Below are 20,926 nucleotides of genomic sequence, written 5' to 3'. Positions count from 1 at the left end.
AGATGTGGTCACATGATAGGTGTTTTATTTTCTTCGGGCTGGGAGGTTGAAGAGAAAGCACTCGCACTGATATTGTATTAACAGGCACTGTAGTCAGTATATCATGAAGGCAGCTCTGGAGTGAATGGAATGAAACGGCAGTATATCTCTCACAAGGGCCAATAATGTTTGTGAGTGTTACAGTGCAGGAGGTGTGTGTGTGTGTGTGTGTGTGTGTGTGTGTGTGTGTGTGTGTGTGTGTGTGTGTGTGTGTGTGTGTGTGTGTGTGTGTGCATTGTGTTTCTGATATTTAAATTAGTGCAGAGGACATACGTATGTGTGTGTGTGAGACAGAGAGAGAGACAGAGAGAGTGTATAGGTGTTGGTGTTATTTTATGTATGTGTTTAAATTGGAGCAATATCGAGGTAGCTCTCCTCCGAGGCCAACGTATGGTCACCTGGAGAGCCTTTTTTTTTTCATGCGTGTGCATGTGTGTGAGTGACTGCTGTACCCTTGTCTGTTTGTGTGTTCAGCCGGGCATGAGCAGTGCACTGATGATGTAAAGAGTCCCTGGGTGGCGTTCAGGCGGAGCCCAGCCCGATCTGGTAATCACCCTGTTTACGGTCCATATGTGAAGACTGCTCAGAAGAGAACGAGCACAGGCACGCGCGACAGTCACGTAGATACGAGTGTCAAATTCAATTGTACACATAGCAGCTTCCTGCTGAGGGTGACTAATGGCTCTGATAATTAAGGGAATATATATTCTTTCTGCTTCCACTTTATGTCCAAAATGGCCTGAATTTAATCAAAAATGGCACCCGGTTGGTCTTAAAACATTTTTGATATCTACAGATGATACCTGACAAGTGGTGTTTGTTTTTGCCCTTTCCAATAAATAGTAAATGGTCTGCATTTATATCACGCTTTTCCATCTCCATCAGACGCTCAAAGTACTTTACAGTAATGCCTCACATTCACCCCGATGTTAGGGTTTTGTTTTTTTATTTTTACATCTAATGTGTCAATCTGAGAAAGGATTTTACCCCAATATCCCTAAGGTACGTGGTTCCAGTGCAGGGGCACTGGATCAAATTCCTGTTTCTCCTTGAGCAATAATCTCAAATTCCAAAGTCCTGGGTATGATTTTAATCTGGGTTTGTGTCTGTAGATGGTTGCTAGCCTGTAGCAGTACAGTAGTTCCACAAGATTGGTGACAGGGTTATTTCTCTGACCACCATATAAAACCATTCACCAGAATTGAAACCACATGACGATGAATGCCGGCATTGTGCTAACATTATTCCATAAAGATGCAGCAATGTTTAACTCAAGACATGCTTCTCACAAAAAACAAAACAAAACTAAACTGAAGAAATGAAGACAACTTTCTCACATAAATCTTACACTGTATTAAAAAAAGATATTTGTTGACTTAAATTTTAGCATTGTGGGAAAATTTGACATTTCCACTGGTACTATGTAACTTCGTTAAAGCAAGAAGATGACCAAGTGAAGTCCAATCAACAAATCCTTTTTTCACAGTGTATGATTTTTTTCTCAAAAGTGTTTGCATTGTTCATTTTTATTTAATCAATTGTTTTAATTATTAGAGCTGTATTATACATTTTCCGTCAGGTTTTTTTTTTCTTCAGTTACTTGATTAGTTGTTTGGGTTGATCAGTGTTTCCCAAAGTCCAAGATGATGTTTCAGTTTACTGTCAGACAGAAGTAAGAAGTTGAAAATTTGGACCAAAAAAAAAAAAAAATCATCAAATTAGTAGCTGATTAAAACACTGTTGTTTATTTATATATTTAGTTCATAATTGTATTGAAAATGACTAATGTCACAAAGTAGCCTTTGGAGGATAAAGCTGCTTTTGCCGTCAGCGGCTTTACAAACCGGATGACCCACATGCATATATTTACCAGGTTCAGAAATCACTGCCACGATGGTGTTTGACATCTGTTACTCTGTGGGGTTTTTATGTGGCAGGCTGCACCCATACAGAGACAGTGTTTTCATTTAAAGCTGAAATGGTTTCACGTTTACAGCGCTCACATTACCCCCACGCTCTCTATGCATTGAGCCCTGTGAGCAGCGATGTCAGCGCCTGATTCGGTACAGGTGAGAAACCAGAGAACGCTTGGCCCACCCTCCGTCTATTTTGAGTCACCTAAAAAGAAAAGATAAAAAAAAAAACGAGTAGGAGGGGGAAGGGGCGTGGCAGGAGGGCACAGAAGATTGGCACCTTTTTATAGGATTAGTGTCTACTTGAAATTCTGCAGCGTAATCCTAGACTGAAGAGAGGTTAACAGATGAAAGAATCACAGCGGTGACTGAAAGAGAATTAGCCCACCTCTGAACAGAGCTCCGAAGAGGAGCAGGACAAGGAGGGGAGGGAGCTGGAGGGTTATTTTGTGAAATGTTGCGTTTGTTGGGAACTTGTCAAACATTTAGTTTCATGCTGTTGAAGCAGGGAATCTTTCTTTGGGTGTTTGGCCTATAAATGGAATGAAGAAACTAGTGAATTCTATGCCATTATCATTTATCCCGAGGAGTCGATTCAGACATTCATAGGAGTTTAACATTAATACAACCCCTGGCAAAAATTATGTAATCACCGGCCTCGGAGGATGTTCATTCAGTTGTTTAATTTTGTAGAAAAAAAGCAGATCACAGACATGACACAAAACTAAAGTAATTTCAAATGGCAACTTTCTGGCTTTAAGAAACACTATAAGAAATCAAAAAAAAAAGATTGTGGCAGTCAGTAACGGTTACTTTTTTAGACCAAGCAAAGGAAAAAAAATATGGACTCACTCAATTCTGAGGAATAAATTATGGAATCACCCTGTAAATTTTCATCCCCAAAACTAACACCTGCATCAAATCACATCTGCTTGTTAGTCTGCATCTAAAAAGGAGTGATCACACCTTGGAGAGCTGTTGCACCAAGTGGACTGACATGAATCATGGCTCCAACACAAGAGATGTCAATTGAAACAAAGGAGAGGATTATCAAACTCTTAAAAGAGGGTAAATCATCACGCAATGTTGCAAAAGATGTTGGTTGTTCACAGTCAGCTGTGTCTAAACTCTGGACCAAATACAAACAACATGGGAAGGTTGTTAAAGGCAAACATACTGGTAGACCAAGGAAGACATCAAAGCGTCAAGACAGAAAACTTAAAGCAATATGTCTCAAAAATCGAAAATGTACAACAAAACAAATGAGGAACGAATGGGAGGAAACTGGAGTCAACGTCTGTGACTGAACTGTAAGAAACCGCCTAAAGGAAATGGGATCATTTTGACCATTGGGGTTTTTACGTAATTATTGTATGGCCTTGCCTTACAATATAAAGCGCCTTGGGGCAACTGTTTGTTGTGATTTGGCGCTATATAAATAAAATTGATTGAAATTGATTGATTTACATACAGAAAAGCTAAAGGAAAGCCATCATTAACACCTAAACAGAAAAAAACAAGGTTACAATGGGCTAAAGAAAAGCAATCGTGGACTGTGGATGACTGGATGAAAGTCATATTCAGTGATGAATCTCGAATCTGCATTGGGCAAGGTGATGATGCTGGAACTTTTGTTTGGTGCCGTTCCAATGAGATTTATAAAGATGACTGCCTGAAGAGAACATGTAAATTTCCACAGTCATTGATGATATGGGGCTGCATGTCAGGTAAAGGCACTGGGGAGATGGCTGTCATTACATCATCAATAAATGCACAAGTTTACGTTGATATTTTGGACACTTTTCTGATGTTTGAGGATGATGAAATCATTTTTCAAGAAGATAATGCATCTTGCCATAGAGCAAAAACTGTGAAAACATTCCTTGCAAAAAGACACATAGGGTCAGTTTCATGACATAGGGTCAATGTCAACGAGCAGATGTGATTTGATGCAGGTGTTAGTTTTGGGGATGGAAATTTACAGGGTGATTCCATAATTTATTCCTCAGAATTGATTGAGTCCATATTTTTTTCCTCTGCTTGGTCTAAAAAAGTAACCGTTACTGACTGCCACAATCTTTTTTTCTTGATTTCTTATAGTGTTTCTTAAAGCCAGAAAGTTGCCATTTGAAATGACTTTAGTTTTGTGTCATGTCTGTGATCTGCTTTTTTTCTACAAAATTAAACAACAGAATGAACATCCTCCGAGGCCGGTGATTCCATAATTTTTGCCAGGGGTTGTAGAAGCATCGTTAGAATAAAATTTCTGATTCTGCCTCTCTCAAAAAATCAGACTTTATTGTTATTCTCCTAAAAAATAGGCTTGCGGCAGGGTGTATAAGAGTCAGCCTGTCTTTCCATCTGTCCATAATTCTTGTAAATGCAGCTCCTCCTAATCCAGGGTTCACCAACTCTGCTCCTAAAAATGACTTGGCTAGTATGTTCGACTCTATGCTCATTGTCTCATTGTCTGAAGTCAGGTGTGCTCAGCCAGTCAACAACTGGGAAACAATCCGCCATGGTTGGAGCATGTACTCCACATGGAATACATGGAGGGCATGGGTAGGTGAACTCTGTCCAAAACCATTTGGTAGATTACATAGAAACTTCCCATAGTGGTAGGATACCATATGAAGATGTGAAGGAAGGAAAATACTTCTGGTCTGTCATCTTCAATGGGAGATAGTTGGAGTTTTTTGTTTGATGCATCAACTGATGTTGATTTCAGAGATGCAGCCCTGAAACCAGTTGGTAGATTTCAATGAAACTCCAGGCAGTGCTTACACACTATATGCAGATGTATGAATGAAAATAATTCTGGTCCAATGTCTTAAAGGAGACCCAGTTGGATTTTTATGTTTACACATCTCACTGCATCCTAGTGACTTCAAAAGATCAAATCCTTCAAACTTGCTTTCTGGATTTCAGTGAAATTTCACACATTGGTAGCACACAATATATTCTGATTCTGATATATGCAGATGTACATGAAAGATAATAATTCCAGTCCAGTCAAGGGAAAATCTTTTTTTTAATACACCTGAACAGAAGTTGACCATTTTGTTCATTTTAATTCCAACCACCAATATATAATACATGCAAGGAACCAGTGGAGTGTGGGGGAAGATCTCTAGGTTTTGCTGATTTGTTTCTTAAAAACAAAAGATTTTTGGTATCCTTATGAACATCACAGAAACTATGGCAACAAACGACATTCTCTCCACCTCACCCACTACCACACCACCTCTTCTTCCCCGTCACTCCACCCCCTGCTCTTCTCTGAATGGGCGGCCCCTGATGCACCAGCTGCCGCGTTGCATAGCAGCAAATAGTCATCAAAATTCCATCTTAGTGGGCCTTCACCAACCCGGCTGCCATAGGCGCAACCTTGTTGCCAGAATGTGCGCATGTTGAGCTGAGGAGGATATGTGCCATAATTGAGCTGCGGAAGATGTTGGCGAGAGACGAGGCACAATGTTGCAAATGGGATACGTTTTTCCCCCAGCTGATTCAAGACATCAGGCTAAGTTGGAATGTGTGTTTGTATGCAATTGTATTCTCTCTCTCTCTCTTGCTCTCGCATGATGGGGAGTAGATGTTGGGGACTGATAGTAGCCCAGTGCCACTTCCTGCTTTTGCTGATAAGCTCTCCGTGCTGCAGATGGCTATCACTTAAAGGGCCCACAAATGCGTTCATGCAAGCGCGCACACAGTCATGCTACCTGTTGACAAACCCGAGCACAGCCCTCCCGCTGGCTCCACAGTGGCAGCAGAGACTCTGGTTATCTGCTTGATTTCACTTAGTGTGTATGCATGTGTGTGTGACAGTGAGAGAGTGAGAGAGAGAGAGAGAGAGAGAGAGGGAGAGAGAGATAATAGGTATGCGCATTGTTTCGTTCACACATGCACGCTGGGCCCCCTGTGAGAGGTAGAGTGATGTATTGAGGGAGAGGGCTGATTAATGAGGAGTGTTTATTAGAACATCTGTGTCAAAGATGGCGGAGAAAGAGGGAGCAAGACAGAGGGAAAGATGGGAAGAGAGAGAGAGAGAGAGAAAGGCACATTGGCTTCACCAGGCCTCGTGTTTGTTGCCTGGAGCTGCTTTAGCCCAGATATACTGTAAATAAAAGATGGCAGGCTGGAGGAAAAGCGTTCATTATCTCTCTGACTTAAAAGAGAATTCTCCTTACTTTATATATGTGGCTTTCAGATGGATTTTTGGCTTAGGAGTTGGCTGCTAATGCCAGGTTAAACTGGAATGTTTGATTCCCTTCTCCAGCAGTCATTATCTGCATTTGCTGTTTCTTTTTTTAAACTGTAGTTAATGATAGAAGCACTTCTTGTGATGTCACCTTTGCACATCATGATGAATAATCAGCGTGACAATACAGTTTACCCTGCTGATAATGGGAACCACCCTTGCCTGCACAAGTAACCTGCAACGGCCTGGCATGCATAAACGAAGAGCACTTTATAAGCTAATTCTGCATTCCTAACCCTCTGTAACAGTTTTCAATGAATGAAGGCTTTCCAGTACACCTGTGAAGACTGTTACGATGTGCACATCTGCATGCAGACAGACGTCCTCATGCTCCTGCATGATGCTGTGATGCACCACATTATGGTTTGCACAAATTCTCAAACAGCTGCAGGAATCAATATAGGCCATATTTTCCACCCGGTTCAAAGTAGCACAGCGCAACACACATAGTTTTTACCTGACACAGTTGTGGTTTTCACTCCCAGCACCTACATGCTTTAAATTACATGTCCACTTGCACTCATCCGTTGTCTTAAAATGAGCTGTGGTCAGGCACAGTGATGATGCATTGGTATTATGTGGAAGCAGTAAGTCCAGTCTGTTTTTGTGGTGTTTATCCTGCCCAAAAATATGATGTGTCTTATATAACCAGGTTTGGCACTCATGTATTGTGCACCTTGCTTGTATACACCATGAAACTGTATTAAAACCAATAAAATGATTAATTAAAATAATAAAAAAATGAATAAACTAATGCAAAAATACAAAACTTCACTTTCATTGCTTCACCTCAGGGAGCTTTGGTGACCACTCTGCACTAGTGCACTGTGATACATTGGAGCAGATCTGTTAATTCACCCCCCAAAAAAACCTCTCAGTTGAATCCACTTTCTCAATAGCACAGTGTGTGGAGTGGTGTCTCACGTTATGCCTGAAATCAATCCCATTTGATGTCAGTTTGTGATGGCATCACGGAATGTGATTTAATCAATAGATTGTGATGCCAGGGTATAGTTAGGGGTAGGGTTAAAAAATAGTGACCTAAACTTGACTGCTTCACAAAAATGTGACACATTTCATGGCGGTATCACGAAAAAAAAAAAAGCGTGAGACTGGGTTTCTGTGTAGGCTCTTAGTTGTCCAGGTGGTTTCCATAGTAGAGAAGCTTGAATCTTCGACTGGACTGGGTTGCTTGACGCAAGGACGTTTCACTTCAAATTGCAGAGTAAGAATTTTAGCTGAGGAAGCTTCTGCGATTTGAAGCGAAACGTCCTTGCGTCAAGCAACCCAGTCCAGTCGAAGATTCAAGCTTCTCTACTATGTGAGACTGGGTTGTCCAGAACATGCATATGATTAATTAGCAAGATAAATCCAACCACTTCTCAGTTTTATAACAGTTGTACACAGAGCAGGTGGCTCTATAAAATAGGAATTGGATGACCCGTATATACTGTAGATCAGGGTTTGATTACAGGTGTGTGCTTCAGGCTACCTTGTGTGTCTTTGAACAAGACATTTCATCTGCATCATTCAAGTCTATCCAGGTATAGATGAGAAATTAATGTGCGATGCATTACTGTGATGGATCTCAGGGGTCGAATAGAATTTTGTCTTTGCACCCTACAGATTATTTTGCACTCAGATCAACTGTAAATTGCAAAAATGAGTTTGACTCATGTCAAATGGATTTGCGCTATGTGCCATAGACTGCGTGCCATAGTTTGTCCAGGTAGGACCTGATGACATATTGCTTCTCTTGCCTAACAAATACTAGTAACTATACTTATCACAATGGGTGTGACACCAGGTACGGTCTTTCTGGGATGCAGAATACTGGTCTAATTTCATTCACCAATAGTCCTATTTGAGGAGCCTGAGCTTTTCTAAACTGCATTTGGTGTTATTGTCACTGAATGTTGAATGGACATTCTTATTCGTTTACATTTTTTGAGGAAGACATGTCAGTGGCAGTTGGTCTTGGCTCTTTTTATACATAGATTATGGACTTATGCATGACTCCATCCGTGAAATTTCTCATTTCAAACCTCAAGCAAATCCATCCCTGGTGGCAGTTGTGTCAAACGTTATCAATCTTATTCCTTCTAGACACCTCCATGTGCTACACATATGCTCATTTTAAACGTGTTCAACTCATTCATGCCATACCATCATACAGACAAGATGCATGCAGCTTTCACACTGAGGTCAGGAGTTCAGAGTTGAATTGACTTTTCTGATAGCACAGCTCCCAACATTTACTCTCCTTTTGTGCAGAGGAGCTGGAGCTAGAGAACCAGAATCATCCTGCACCAGTTCATTGTGTTTGCACCGCCACACTGCTCTGCCAGAAGGTTCCCCCACCATCCTCAAAGCGCATATATTACAGGAAATGTTAAAGATGGCATACCTGTAATTTCAAAACAGATGGTTTAGTTCTCTTGAATATTTATAACAATCAAAAACAATTTCTCTTGCACCAACCTCGCTACTTGCCCCGAGGCTAGCAAGGTGTTAAAACATTCATTTTAATGAAACTGGAAGGGAAAAAACTTGCGCCTCTTGTTTTTTTTTCTCTCGCTCTCTCTCAGTTGAAGGAGGATGGTTGACGAAAATGTAGAGAGTGCAAAGAGTCGACTGTAAAAAGGAAGAGGGGAGCTCACGTGTTGTAGAACTACATGCTCAGTGCGGCCTGTGACGCGCCTGTAGCTGTCGTTAACAGACTGTGTAAATAAATAGCTGAAAAATAAAAGGGGTTTATCTGTTTACATCCCCTGACTCCCCAGATGTTGATGTTCAATAAGCTGTTATCTTTCCTCTGATCTCAACATACTGATTAACTCATTCAGACTCATAATTTATTCACTCTGTATCACAAAAATGTTAAACCTTAATGGCATTTGATAAAAAAAAAACAAAAAAAAAACTGTAATTAATTGAATGTGTTTTACCTTTAGAACAAGAGATCTAAATTTCTGCATGTGGAAAACTTTTGAAGTGACATTTTTATTTATTCTTTTTTTTGTGCTGGGTTATACTGTGTCCCTGTCTTTTAGTTGTTTTGACAAGATACAGTATGACTGCATGTTTCACAAGCTTTAATATTATGTCTGCATTTTCCACAATGGGAATCTAAAGTCTCACTTGTTCTCTCTCCTTCCCTCTCTTTCTCACTCCCTCTATCAATCTCTCTCTTTCAGAGTATGATTTCCTCCATTGTGAACAGCACTTACTATGCAAATGTGTCGGCGGCGAAGTGTCAGGAATTTGGGCGCTGGTATAAACATTTCAAGAAGACAAAAGATATGATGGGTAAGCAAAACGGAGGGGCGCAAAGTATGGCACACACACTTTTGTCTGTGCGCGCACGTACAGCATTCAGTGTTTCAGTGTGTTCTCCAACTAGCCGTCTCTTTGTCTTCCTGCTGGTGCATGAGGCAAAAATAGATTTTTATCTTGTTATCTAATAATTCAGGTTTCTCCACACCGTTTTGCAGCTGAACAAACTGCTATCTTTGATTTGTCCGGTATTGCTGTAACAAACTCTAATGGCCGAGGAGAATTGAAGCTAATGACTGTTTTTGTTTGCATGTGAGTACAGTGCTTTAGTTTTCCATGAACAAACAGGCAGCAGTGGCTTCCATCAGCCACCGCCTAGTCTGAAATTCAGTTAGATTTAGTTATCAACGCTCCAACAACACATGCTTTATATTATCTCAAAGAAATCCCCCTTTGACCCACCAGGAAATTAGGTTATATAATACCAGTAGCACCCAAACGCAAGCTAGAATTCCGATATATCTTTATATGTTTTGATAAAGTAGAGTAGTGCTGTGTTTCGGGGCGCATAAGGCAGTGTGTAATGTTGAACTATTAGCTTTAACAATCTGTTTGTTAGTTTTTTCCGTCTGTCAGTGTGTTACTGTTCGTGATCATGACAGATGAGATATTATATCAAACTTTTTCTGCAGCCTCCATGCAAATAGTGTGTTGTGATCATATCTGTTTTTGTTCTTGTGTTGAAGTGACAACTGGGAACATTTTTTTACTACAGACATGCTGTATTTGTGGTCTACACACACCAACAATTTTTGGTATTGTTTTATTTTCCTTCAACATGAGGCTTTTGTGGCCGCAACTTTGTGATGATGTGGAGTATGATGCTCTGAATGTTACTGATGCTTCTTGAACGTGGGCGATTAAGTTTCACTGGAAGCCTTAATCCTGTGTTTTGTCTCTACACTGTACGGTGTGTGTGTGTGTGTGTGTGTGTGTGTGTGTGTGTGTGTGTGTGTGTGTGTGTGTGTGTGTGTGTGTGTGTGTGTGTGTGTGCATGCGTGCGTGCCATAGGCATGCGCCAACCCTCCCAGCTGGAGGGCTACTTGGGGACGTGCGTACTTCGTGAGAGCCCACGTGCCAATGCACTAGGTACAGTATGCTGCATTATGGACACACACACACACACACACACATTGTATGTGCACATTATTAGTTGAACTTCCTTTTTTCTCTTGTCTGAACACTAACATTTTCAGCTACATGCTGAAATATACTGCTCAAAATAATTATAGGATTATTTTGAGTAGTATAGATAGATAGATTGATAGATAGCTACTGGTCAAAATAATTAGAGGGATACTGTGTTCTCCTAATTATTTTGAGCATAAACCAAATGAGTTATAATCTTCATTTGAAAATCAGAAGCCCCCTAAACACACAATAAAAAGGAGAAATAAACGTATTATAGTACCTGTACAAAGTTTCAAAATGTACCGTAAAAAGTTTTGTTTGTGTATTTGTTGATTTATTTCTTATTTTATCACTCCATGCTTTTTATTACATACCTATGTTAATATTTTATGCTTTGTGTTCTAGGTTAAATTCCACCTTTTCAACAAATTAATGTTCACAATGTACTTTTTCTCAATTTTTTTTCCCCAGCCCCCAAATGTACCTGTTCAAAGACAGGACCAACATTCACTACAAATTTTTCAGAAAGTGTATTCCAGTAACATGCCCATTTGGCCAAAAACTGTACTAGAGCACTACACTCATACAGCACAAACCTCCGCCAACATGAGTTGACATTTCCACAGATTTTTACCTTGGAAAAAATTTTCAGCATCAAAGTCCTGTTAGAAGTGACTTTCATAAGGGCCCCTTCACACATACTGCGAATACGTAATCCAGGGTGACTCACAGCGGTAGAGCTCATATGAGTGCACCATGAAACATTGCACTGACGGGCAGGTGTGGAAAAACCAGTTTGACGGTTTGTGCATGCGGGAACACAGTGCCAGCAGCTGCACGATGTGGTACAAATAAAATAAATAAAAAATACATGCTGCGACGGTTCCGTGCATGTGGGAACACAGCAGCTTTTCACAGCAGTTGTGCAATGTGGTTACACATCGCACATTGGTGTCAGTCCTGCGGCAGCGTCCACCCGGCCTGCGCGCGTGTCCTACCCGACACCCGTGTCTTGTGGAGGGCACGTCATGTGGAACAGAGCTCGCGTGGATGACATGACAGTCAGATCACCTGCTGCGTGTTCTGATCTGACGCTACATTTCAACCTGGAGGCAGCCTGTCCATGGGTTGGAGCGTGCGTGCGCTCGCTTACTGCAGCCTGTTGCCACAGCGATATATGTTTTTTATTTATGTCCATGTGATTACAGCAAGCAGACACACGCGCGTCACAGTGGCCAGTTGTTAGTCCATGTCTGTCCAAACACAGTACGTGTTGTCCAGCTGGGATGTCCAGAACAACAGATCTCCACAGCTGCTTCGTTCAGCGGCGGCCACACCTCCTGTCAGTTTAGCACACACACCAAGGCCACACTTGTGGGGCAGATATACAGATTTCACTGCCAGCAGGACAGTGATTTTCTGTTGACTATTGGCATGTTAATAGTGCAAATGGCCACACATTTTCTAAGAGCCATACGAGCGGTGTTCGATGTTTGTGTGTCTCAGCTGGAATTTGACACCTGCCGCGAGAGGGGTCGATGAGCTTGCACAGGGCACACTCTGTCTTTCAGCCGCTGGTGTGCACAAATAGTTGTAGCAATAGGTGTACTAGACGTTGGAGGCAGTTATGATTTTACGTTTTGCACACGATTCCTGCTTCTTGTGCACTTTATGCGCAAATCGACCAAATTTGCACTATGTGTGAAGGGGCCCTGAGCAATATTAGATGTAATCAAATGTCAGGAGTATTTATTTAGTTCATGCACTTGAATCAGAGGAGTGTTTTTGTGATGTTGTCAGGTTTGTTTGTTTGTTTTTTTTCCAACTTTTTCTGTTTCTGAATTCTTTTCAGATAATTTTCACAGATCATTATCTCTGCTATGCACAGTCTGTCATTGCTTTTTGGCACTTGGTTTCAGACGGATAACGGGAAGATAGACAAACAGGCTTAAAATTGGAACCTCCATCCAATTTTGGTGGTATAGGTAAATCCATAACAGAAACATGAGAGTGATTGAGGCATTTTTGATTGAGATATAATGCTGAATGTACACCAAATAGGCTTTTCAATATTAAATTCAAATGTCCACAAAATCCACAATCCAGATTAGATCCGTATCAAACTTTATCAGGCAATAGTGAGTACCAGGCTGCACCCCACTTTCAAATATGAGAGTGATTGGGCCACGTTTGATTAAGATACAATGTAAAATATACATTAAATGGGGTTTTCAATGCTAAAATAAAAGCCACAAAATCTATAATTTGGATCAGATCTGGATCAAACTTTATCAATAAAGGATACATCCTACATAACACTCTCAAATATGAAAGAAATTAGATCTTTTTGACAGAGTTATGAATTTTTGAAAATCTGTTCAATGTTAAAGATAGGGATTTTTCCAATTTTTTTCCTGACTTTGCTCTTTGACCTATGACCTTGAAAATGTAATCAATTCTTGCCTATCAGGATTTGAATCTTCAGTAAAAATTTCATAATGATATATGAAAAACTGGGCTCCAGGCTGTTCACTAACAAACAAACAGGGGCAATAACATAACTCCCTCTAACTTTGTAGGCAGAGTTAAAAAGCATTTTATCCTTTTGCAGATCTTCTGTAAAATGTTGTTATGCCTAGGTCAGTGCAAGACCAAACCTTTAAATTAATTTTATGAGGGTTGTTTTTATTAATATTTACACACACAGTAAAAGATTAAGTTTGTATTCCATATACTGGAACCTATGTCACATTGGTGTCCTATCCATGGGGAGTTGTAGACTCTTATTCGTGTCACGCTACAGAATCCGGGGATAAGCACTGGCACCAGTGCACCTCAGGGACTTACCATATTTTTCAGAATATAAGCTGCACCTTTTTTTCCATGACCAGCTCTTTAATTTGGGATTTTTGTGCACTTTATTGTTGACATTTATTATTTTATTATTTAAGTTTATTTTAATTAGTACTTTCATTCCTGGGAAAGCCCTATATAAATAGGAATTATAATTATTATTATTAATCATGAATGTTTGAATTTTCAGTATGTATGTCACAGGGCCTCCCAAATAATAATAAAAATCCAGATTTACATGCCAGAAAATACAGTACTTCTTTTTTGTTCCGCGTATACTGGACCTGCCACTTTATATGAAGTCACCCAATATGGTTTCTTTTTATTGTTGACCATTTTCTGCTACTTATCTGGGTCATGGTGCCAGTAGACCAAGCAGCTCATTCCACATTTCCCTATCCTCGGCCATGTTCTCTAACTCTTCTTGGGGGAAGCCATTGCCAAGCCAGTGGGAAATATAATCCCTCCTGCGTGTCCTGGTCTTATATATTGTGGAAATCACCGCTTTTAAAAACTCATAAGAAATGCAAAACATAAGTAAATTAGTGGAGGTAACCTCTAATGTAACTTTCATGTCTTTTTACTTTTTGCAGTTTTAACAAATTTCTAAAGCAGTAATATATATTAGTAGTAGTAGTAGTAGTAGTAGTAGTAGTAGTAGTAGTAGTAGTGTGTGTGTATATATATATATATATATATATATATATATATATATATATATATATATGAAGCAAATAAATCCTCAGAATAACAAGAACACTTTTTTATTTGGCTCCTTACAATATCGTATCATGTTTAATAAAACATGGCTACAATTTTAAGTTTTTTTTTGCGCTCTCTGCTCTTGGGATAGTCATTTAGCATTCGGCTTTCAGGGTCATACACACTATCAAAAAACAATCAAACCAAACTCCAGGGATATTTATGTGCTCAACACAGTTTTTCAGACCTTGTTCTCTTTCATATCATAACAAAATCACAAATGCACATCTGTAATTAGACTTCAGCATCAAAACCATCTCAAGGTGTCCCACACACATTCCCACAAACGGCAGTGCCCAAGTGTCATGTTAGCCAAATCCCCAACACAAAACCTGGCACACAAGCCCCAGGTGCCTGCTGTATGACTGTGGCAGTTCTCCTGACCTCAATATTCATGACAGGCTGCTCTACATGGCCACAAACGGCAGCAAGAGGAAGTGCTGGTGAAATTCCAAGTTTATAGAGTGGAGGAGCAAGTGACACCCCCCCCCACCTCCCTTTGTACATCATCAATGTTGTCATATGTGACTCTGCATTTACTTCACCACACAGCTTTTAGTTTGCCTCAAGTCACGAGAAAAAGTACCTGTCCCAGGCGCTGGCAAGTTGCAGTGACTGTTCAGCTCTGCCAGCTTCAAGTGGGGTTCCTCAGGGCCAGCAAATGCACCGTTTCCTCTTTTGACGTAACAAAGCTAGCTTGTAGTCCGCACAAGTGAGAGGTTAGGTTTCTTCCTCATTCTCTCTCGTTCACACTCATGCTCTCCCTCCCTCCCTCAGCCCACATCCCATTCCCATTGTGTGTTTAATCCGGGGCTCTTTTGTGGCAGGATTCCACACAAGGACTCCTGCTTCTGTGGCAGCCTTTTTCTCCCAGGGCCTGCCATGCTCTTCTGTCACCCCTTCGCTTTTCAATTTGCATGGAAATGCCTCCGTGTTCCTGTGTGCTACGAACATGCCCACCAGCAGTCTGTGCGAGCCTGCATTTGCACGCGCACACATTCACATGCGAGTCAATAGACAGGCCATACCATCAGAGCCAGGGAATGTCAAGGATTACGGGAAAAGATGTGATTATTACCAAGATTTTGTTTTGTTTCTCCGCATCATTTGTTTTTGACAAATGGTCAACTGGCCTGTCTTTGCCAGCCATTTTTTTTGGTTGCTGACAGTAAAGGAAAAAATCAGCGCATGATTATCATGTATATTTTTGGAAGACATCCGTGCACTCAATCTGTCATCTGCTACTTTTTTTTTCTTTTTGTTGAATAGTTCCCCATTTTAGCCAAAACAGCAAATTTTAACTTTTTTGCTGTCCCTTTGATGATTTTCAGTTTCACGTGGCAGCCACTACAGTCGTCTGGGGTGGTAATGTTATAGGTTTATATATGAGGCGTTAAATGCTGTGCGCTCATTCACTCCATCAGTCCCGCGTGCGTTTGTGAGTTACTTGACGAGGAGCTCTGTCAATAAGATTTAGAGTAGGAGTTGAAACCAAACTAATACACAACAAGGCCACTGTCATCACTTTGGCAATGCTGCAGGACTTTTAGGGGACTCCACGGGGAAAATAAAAGAAAATTTTTGTCAAAATTGTGCAACATTAGAGGTGGACATTTTTATTTATATATATGAGTATGTGAGTTTTTATTGTTGGGTATTACAACTATTTATAATATTAACTAAAATAAAAACTAAAATAAAATAACAGACTAAGAAGTGGCAACTCCCCAGACATTTTTGGGGATCCCATTCAGATTTGCACCCCGTAATTTAGGAAACTCTTATAAACCTGTAATAATTTTGTTTGGATTCCTCTTTTCTCCATCACGTTGAAATGCCCTTGGCAGTTAGCACAAAATGTGAACTCACTGCTATGCTTTTGCAAACTGGGTGTAGCCAAGGTAGACTCCAAGCTGTAAATCAAACCAGAGCCCCCAAATGTGCCACAGTGGTGTAAAACATTTAAGTCTTCATTTAGGGTAACCTTTAACAGTCATTGAGTCCAGTTTGGATATTTTTGGGCACAGCACAGCTTTCCAAACTTTCATAGTAAAGCTCTTCACTGTGCAGCCTTCAGTGCCTTGACATTAAAATGCTTTTATTGTGAAGCACGTTCAAGAAAATATGCAGAAGGTAGACACTTTACTTATTTTGCTTGCTGCTGCCAACAGCTGGGAAAAAAGAAAAGCGCCCTGAGTATTAAATATGCACTAGTTACAGAAATATATGTAGCAGTTGGCTGGTCTGCAAAAGAAAAAACTCACATGATTTGTTTTGATCTAGAATAGCTGGCATAACAGATATTTAAAACATTTAACATTTTATTTTATTAGCAGGACTGAAAAAGACAGAAAAACCTAAACACATCTGATTTAAATTTTCCTGCAGCGTGTATGTTCTCATGCACATCATTCAAGCCCATTTTAAACTATTCCCTACAATCTGATGTAGATTTGATGTAGCTAATACAGATATAGATTAAATAAAAAAAAAAAGCTAAATGATTGCATATTGTTTGATTTCAAAAGATAAGTTCATTTGTGGTTGGATTTACTACACTCATTTAAGGCCCTTTGTTAGGATGTATGGAACAATGAACGTCTGTGTCCTTTCCCAGGTCTTTACATTTATATTTAGGCCGTCCTCCAATAAAATGTTCTAGATTAGCTATCTTGTATTGCTTAGAATTAAGGAGAGAGCCCATGTTATCATATTATAAGGCACGGGCTGTAGAAGACATAATGAAGTTTATTTATTTATTTTCAGTCTGTCAATCATTTTGCTGATTAGGCTTGTCAGGTCCATTCATCCAATAGGTGTTATATACGCTAATGGGACATTGCCAGTTATAAACTGTAATGAGAACACTTAATGAAAGTGAAGACTTTTACTAACTCTTTCCTCGAGCTACTTTAATGTTTTTGTTTGCATTTTGCATTCTGAAGATGGTTATCTGCCATCTGTAAAAATGCATTCCTTTCAATTGCCTACAAAAGAGAGTGCTTTCTGTCTTATTTAATGTTTGTCAATGCTTAGATGTGGTTTGATGGATGACAGTATTTCATTATTTCTTCCTATTAGAATCTTGGGTTGAAGTAGTGGTTACCAATCCTGGACCAGAAGTCCCATAGCACTACATATTTTCAATCTCTCTCTGCTCTTTCAGTGATGAAGAATGAGAATTGTCTTCCTCCTTATTAGCTGAGCACATCTGATGTAGCTATCAGCTACAAGTAGAACAAGACAGCATGAAACATTCAGTACAGTGAAGCTATGAGTGAAATTGAGAATCACTGCACTCAAGTGAAAATTTTCAAATTTCAGCCTCCTATTAACCCACAAATTGGAGTAGTAACCATACTTGAATGCAACATGTGACTTCTCAATTTAGATATCACTTTAGATTTGATTGTCATGTGTTATACATACAAACTTTAAAAAATATTTCTGTAATAACCCCAGCTCTGTTTATTATTATATATAAATTCATACAACATGTATAATATGTATATGTCACGGACATGAACGAGCGAAGCTTTTCAGCATCTCACGAGGTCATTTAGGTCTTTCAGACTTTTTTCAATAAATGCTTCTGGAGAGCATTAGCATAGGTAAAAATCTTCAACTATGGCCCTCTTAACCCCACCTCCCCACCCCATCCCCCATTTTAAGCATTTTCTTTATTTGCATCTCACCTGCCTGGAAAAAGTCCTCACCATGTAATTTAGTTCCTTCAGACTTTTTTTTTTAGTAAATGCTTCTGGAGAGCATTAGTATAGCTAAAAATTTCAGCTTCTGGGGGCCAAGCCCCTCAGACTCCCCAACTATGTTCCTCTATATTCAAACTTTTCAGCTAGTTGACAGTAGGGCTTCACAGTATGGCCAAAGTAGCTGAACTTTCAGGTCTTCTTTTTAAGAAAAACCTTGTGTACACCACTTCATCAGGAAGCTGTATTTTATATTTTTAATTAAATTTATACCAAGTTGAAGAGAACTGCTATCAGTTTGAGTTTAAGGAAGATCATTTTAGGAATTAGAAAATAGTCGTTTACTCACCAATATAATTAGGAGTCCATGGGTCAGATGATGTGCTCAGCTTCAAATCTCAAACTGTGCCAATTAGTGTATATAAGGGACCTAGCAGTCAATATGTGTCTTGTACGTACCACCCTACTGCTTTTTTTCCACATCTCACATTGCCCTCTATTCTGTCAGACTGCAACCTGCAGTGTAAAGGCATGTTTAATCAATGCTAATTTAATTTCAGTTGCAACTTGCCATTGAATTCCTGCGAGATCTCATTTATTGTCAAACCAGGAAGTGTTCAAATTTGACATTTTTAAAAAAAATTTAAACGAGACAAACAAAAAGTTACACAGAAACCTTACAGAGGATTAAATACAACAGCAAAAACAACATACCAAAGAACAGGTTAATTTTAAAAAAGCAGATCAAAACTAGGGGGAATTATTAAAAAAAAAAAAAACTTTCCAAAGTTAAGCACATTTGACATTTCCTGTTTCACTGTGGACTCAAAATTTGGCACTTCCTGTTTGGGACTCCCTGTACCATGAGCGAGCTTCACGAATGCTGCACATCACTTCGCTTGTATAATTAAGACTGTTTTAATAAGAATATGTTCTTGGACCAAGGACTGTACCAGATAAAGGGAAGGATTCAGTCAGGGAACACTGCACACATGAGGGCATATTTAGCACAGTTTGTATGTGACCATGTGGCCTCATTTTCTCATAATGCTTATAGTGCTTGTTGATATGCCACATCCATAAATTATATATATTTCATTCATTTTCTATACTCGCTTACTCCAATTATCCCAGCAGTCATAGGACGAAAGGGGCGGTACACACAGGACAGGACGCCAGTCTATCGCAGTCACATGTAGACAAACAAACTCATTCACATTTGCACACACACCTGCAGCCAATTTAAAGTTTCCAATTCACCTAATGTGCATGTCTTTGGAAGTGGGAGAAAGCAGGAGCACCTGGGACCTGTACTACGAAGTGGCGTTACTGGCTTATCAGGGTAACTTCGGGAGTAAGTTGATGATGTGTGGAGTAACTTCCCGGTTAACCCGTACTACGAAAGGTGGATAGGTTTCGATTGAGGCATGCTGCCACGGCAACTTACGCTGTGCGCCAAACCTGCTCCGAGCAGGTTATGTTCCAGGATTAGCTTGAGGTTTTCGCTTAACCACTCCCTTTATAAGTACCGTCCATCCACCTTCAATCACTCCGAAGACAATGCCGGCCTACCTGGATGATCTGTAACATCACCCATCGTACACTGTAATAAAAGACTGTTGTTTTTACAGGAAAACACTGGCAGCTGTGGTTACCAGGGAATTGCTGTAAAAAATACAGCAGTTAAATGTACAAAAAAAAAGAGCTCTTGTTTGTAGATTTAACAGTTCCCTTAATGTGTGTCACCCGTGGGTCATTCACTGTAAATCCATATACATATTATGTCTGTAATGTTATCTACTGTGATGATGTATGTTTTACAGGAATTCCCCGGTAACCACAGCTGCCAGCGTTTTCCTGTAAAAACAAGTCATTTTTTACAGTGTAGCAATGCCCCGACGATCAAGCAGATAATGTGCCTTGCGCTTAGATATTTTGCCAGTGGACAATTTATGTATTCATTCATCGGTGATGCTGAACATCTGAGCAAGAATAATGTATGTCGTATGATTCGCAAGGTAGTACTTGCTCTATCTAAACTGTTGAATGCATTTGTCGTTTTCCCTGGCCATTTATCCACAATGCAAATCAAAGAAGGGTTTTATGCAATCGTGGGTAATTACTAATATCAAAATAGGTCTATGCATGTCCATTAATTATGCGAAGTGGGGCTTATCAAGCTATGAATATAAACCTACCATTCTGAAGGATGTTTTTATATTTCATCTTCACCTGCTGCCAGGTGCGTTTGGCACTGCTATTGCATCTGACATATTGACAGGATTAAGAATAGCAATCATACAGTCAAGGTAGCCTATTTAGGAACCATTAAATTAACCTAACATTTATTAGGAGGCCTATGCCCACTTCTGAATCGTGTTGCATCTGGGCGTAATTAATAGAAGAGGGGCATTTATTTTTACATATATCAGACATTCCACAGGTTAATCATCTGTAACAGATTTGGAGAACAATTACGCATTTACCGATCAGCAATACATTGCCAACAAGCCTGTCTTGCTTTATTGGCAGACGATGTGTTCGACTTCCCCCTTAACGTTAATTTAAATTCCTCGTAGCTCCGCATAATAATCGTGCATTCTTCTCTGGTAAAGTAAGGTGACCGCGTCATCATTGAAAAATGGTGACGTGTGCTGCAACCCGCCCCTTTTATGTGAACGTGCACATACTCCACTTAGGTTAACACAGGTTGAACAAATCAACATCTTATTCAGCGTCGTAGTACCGATTAACACCACTTGAGGCACCCAGGTTTTGTCAACCCCGGTTTAAGAGGTTGACCCTGGGTTACATCTGAGTAAGTTAACCCCGCTTCGTAGTACAGGCCTCTGGAGAGAACCCACTCAAACATGGGGAGAACATGCAAACTCCACACAGAAAGGTCCACATGGGAAGTGATCCCA

General features: G+C 40.0%; 1 protein-coding gene across 3 annotated transcripts in view; it reads left to right on the top strand.

Moving 5' to 3' along the window:
• LOC117514010 (DNA-binding protein SATB1) overlaps positions 1-20,926 on the top strand; it is a 122,603-nt gene that overhangs the window by 38,544 nt on the left and 63,133 nt on the right. For all 3 annotated transcript variants that reach the window (XM_034174293.1, XM_034174294.1, XM_034174292.1), the window contains exons 6-7: positions 9,411-9,522; positions 10,561-10,638. In XM_034174293.1, the coding sequence (XP_034030184.1) occupies positions 9,411-9,522; positions 10,561-10,638 (190 nt within the window). The remainder of the gene's footprint in view (positions 1-9,410; positions 9,523-10,560; positions 10,639-20,926) is intronic.

This window comes from Thalassophryne amazonica, chromosome 7 (assembly GCF_902500255.1).
Source record: "Thalassophryne amazonica chromosome 7, fThaAma1.1, whole genome shotgun sequence".
Taxonomy (NCBI): Eukaryota; Metazoa; Chordata; class Actinopteri; order Batrachoidiformes; family Batrachoididae; genus Thalassophryne; species Thalassophryne amazonica.
Note: the sequence above shows the minus strand (reverse complement) of the source record. Positions and strands in the feature narration are given on the sequence as shown.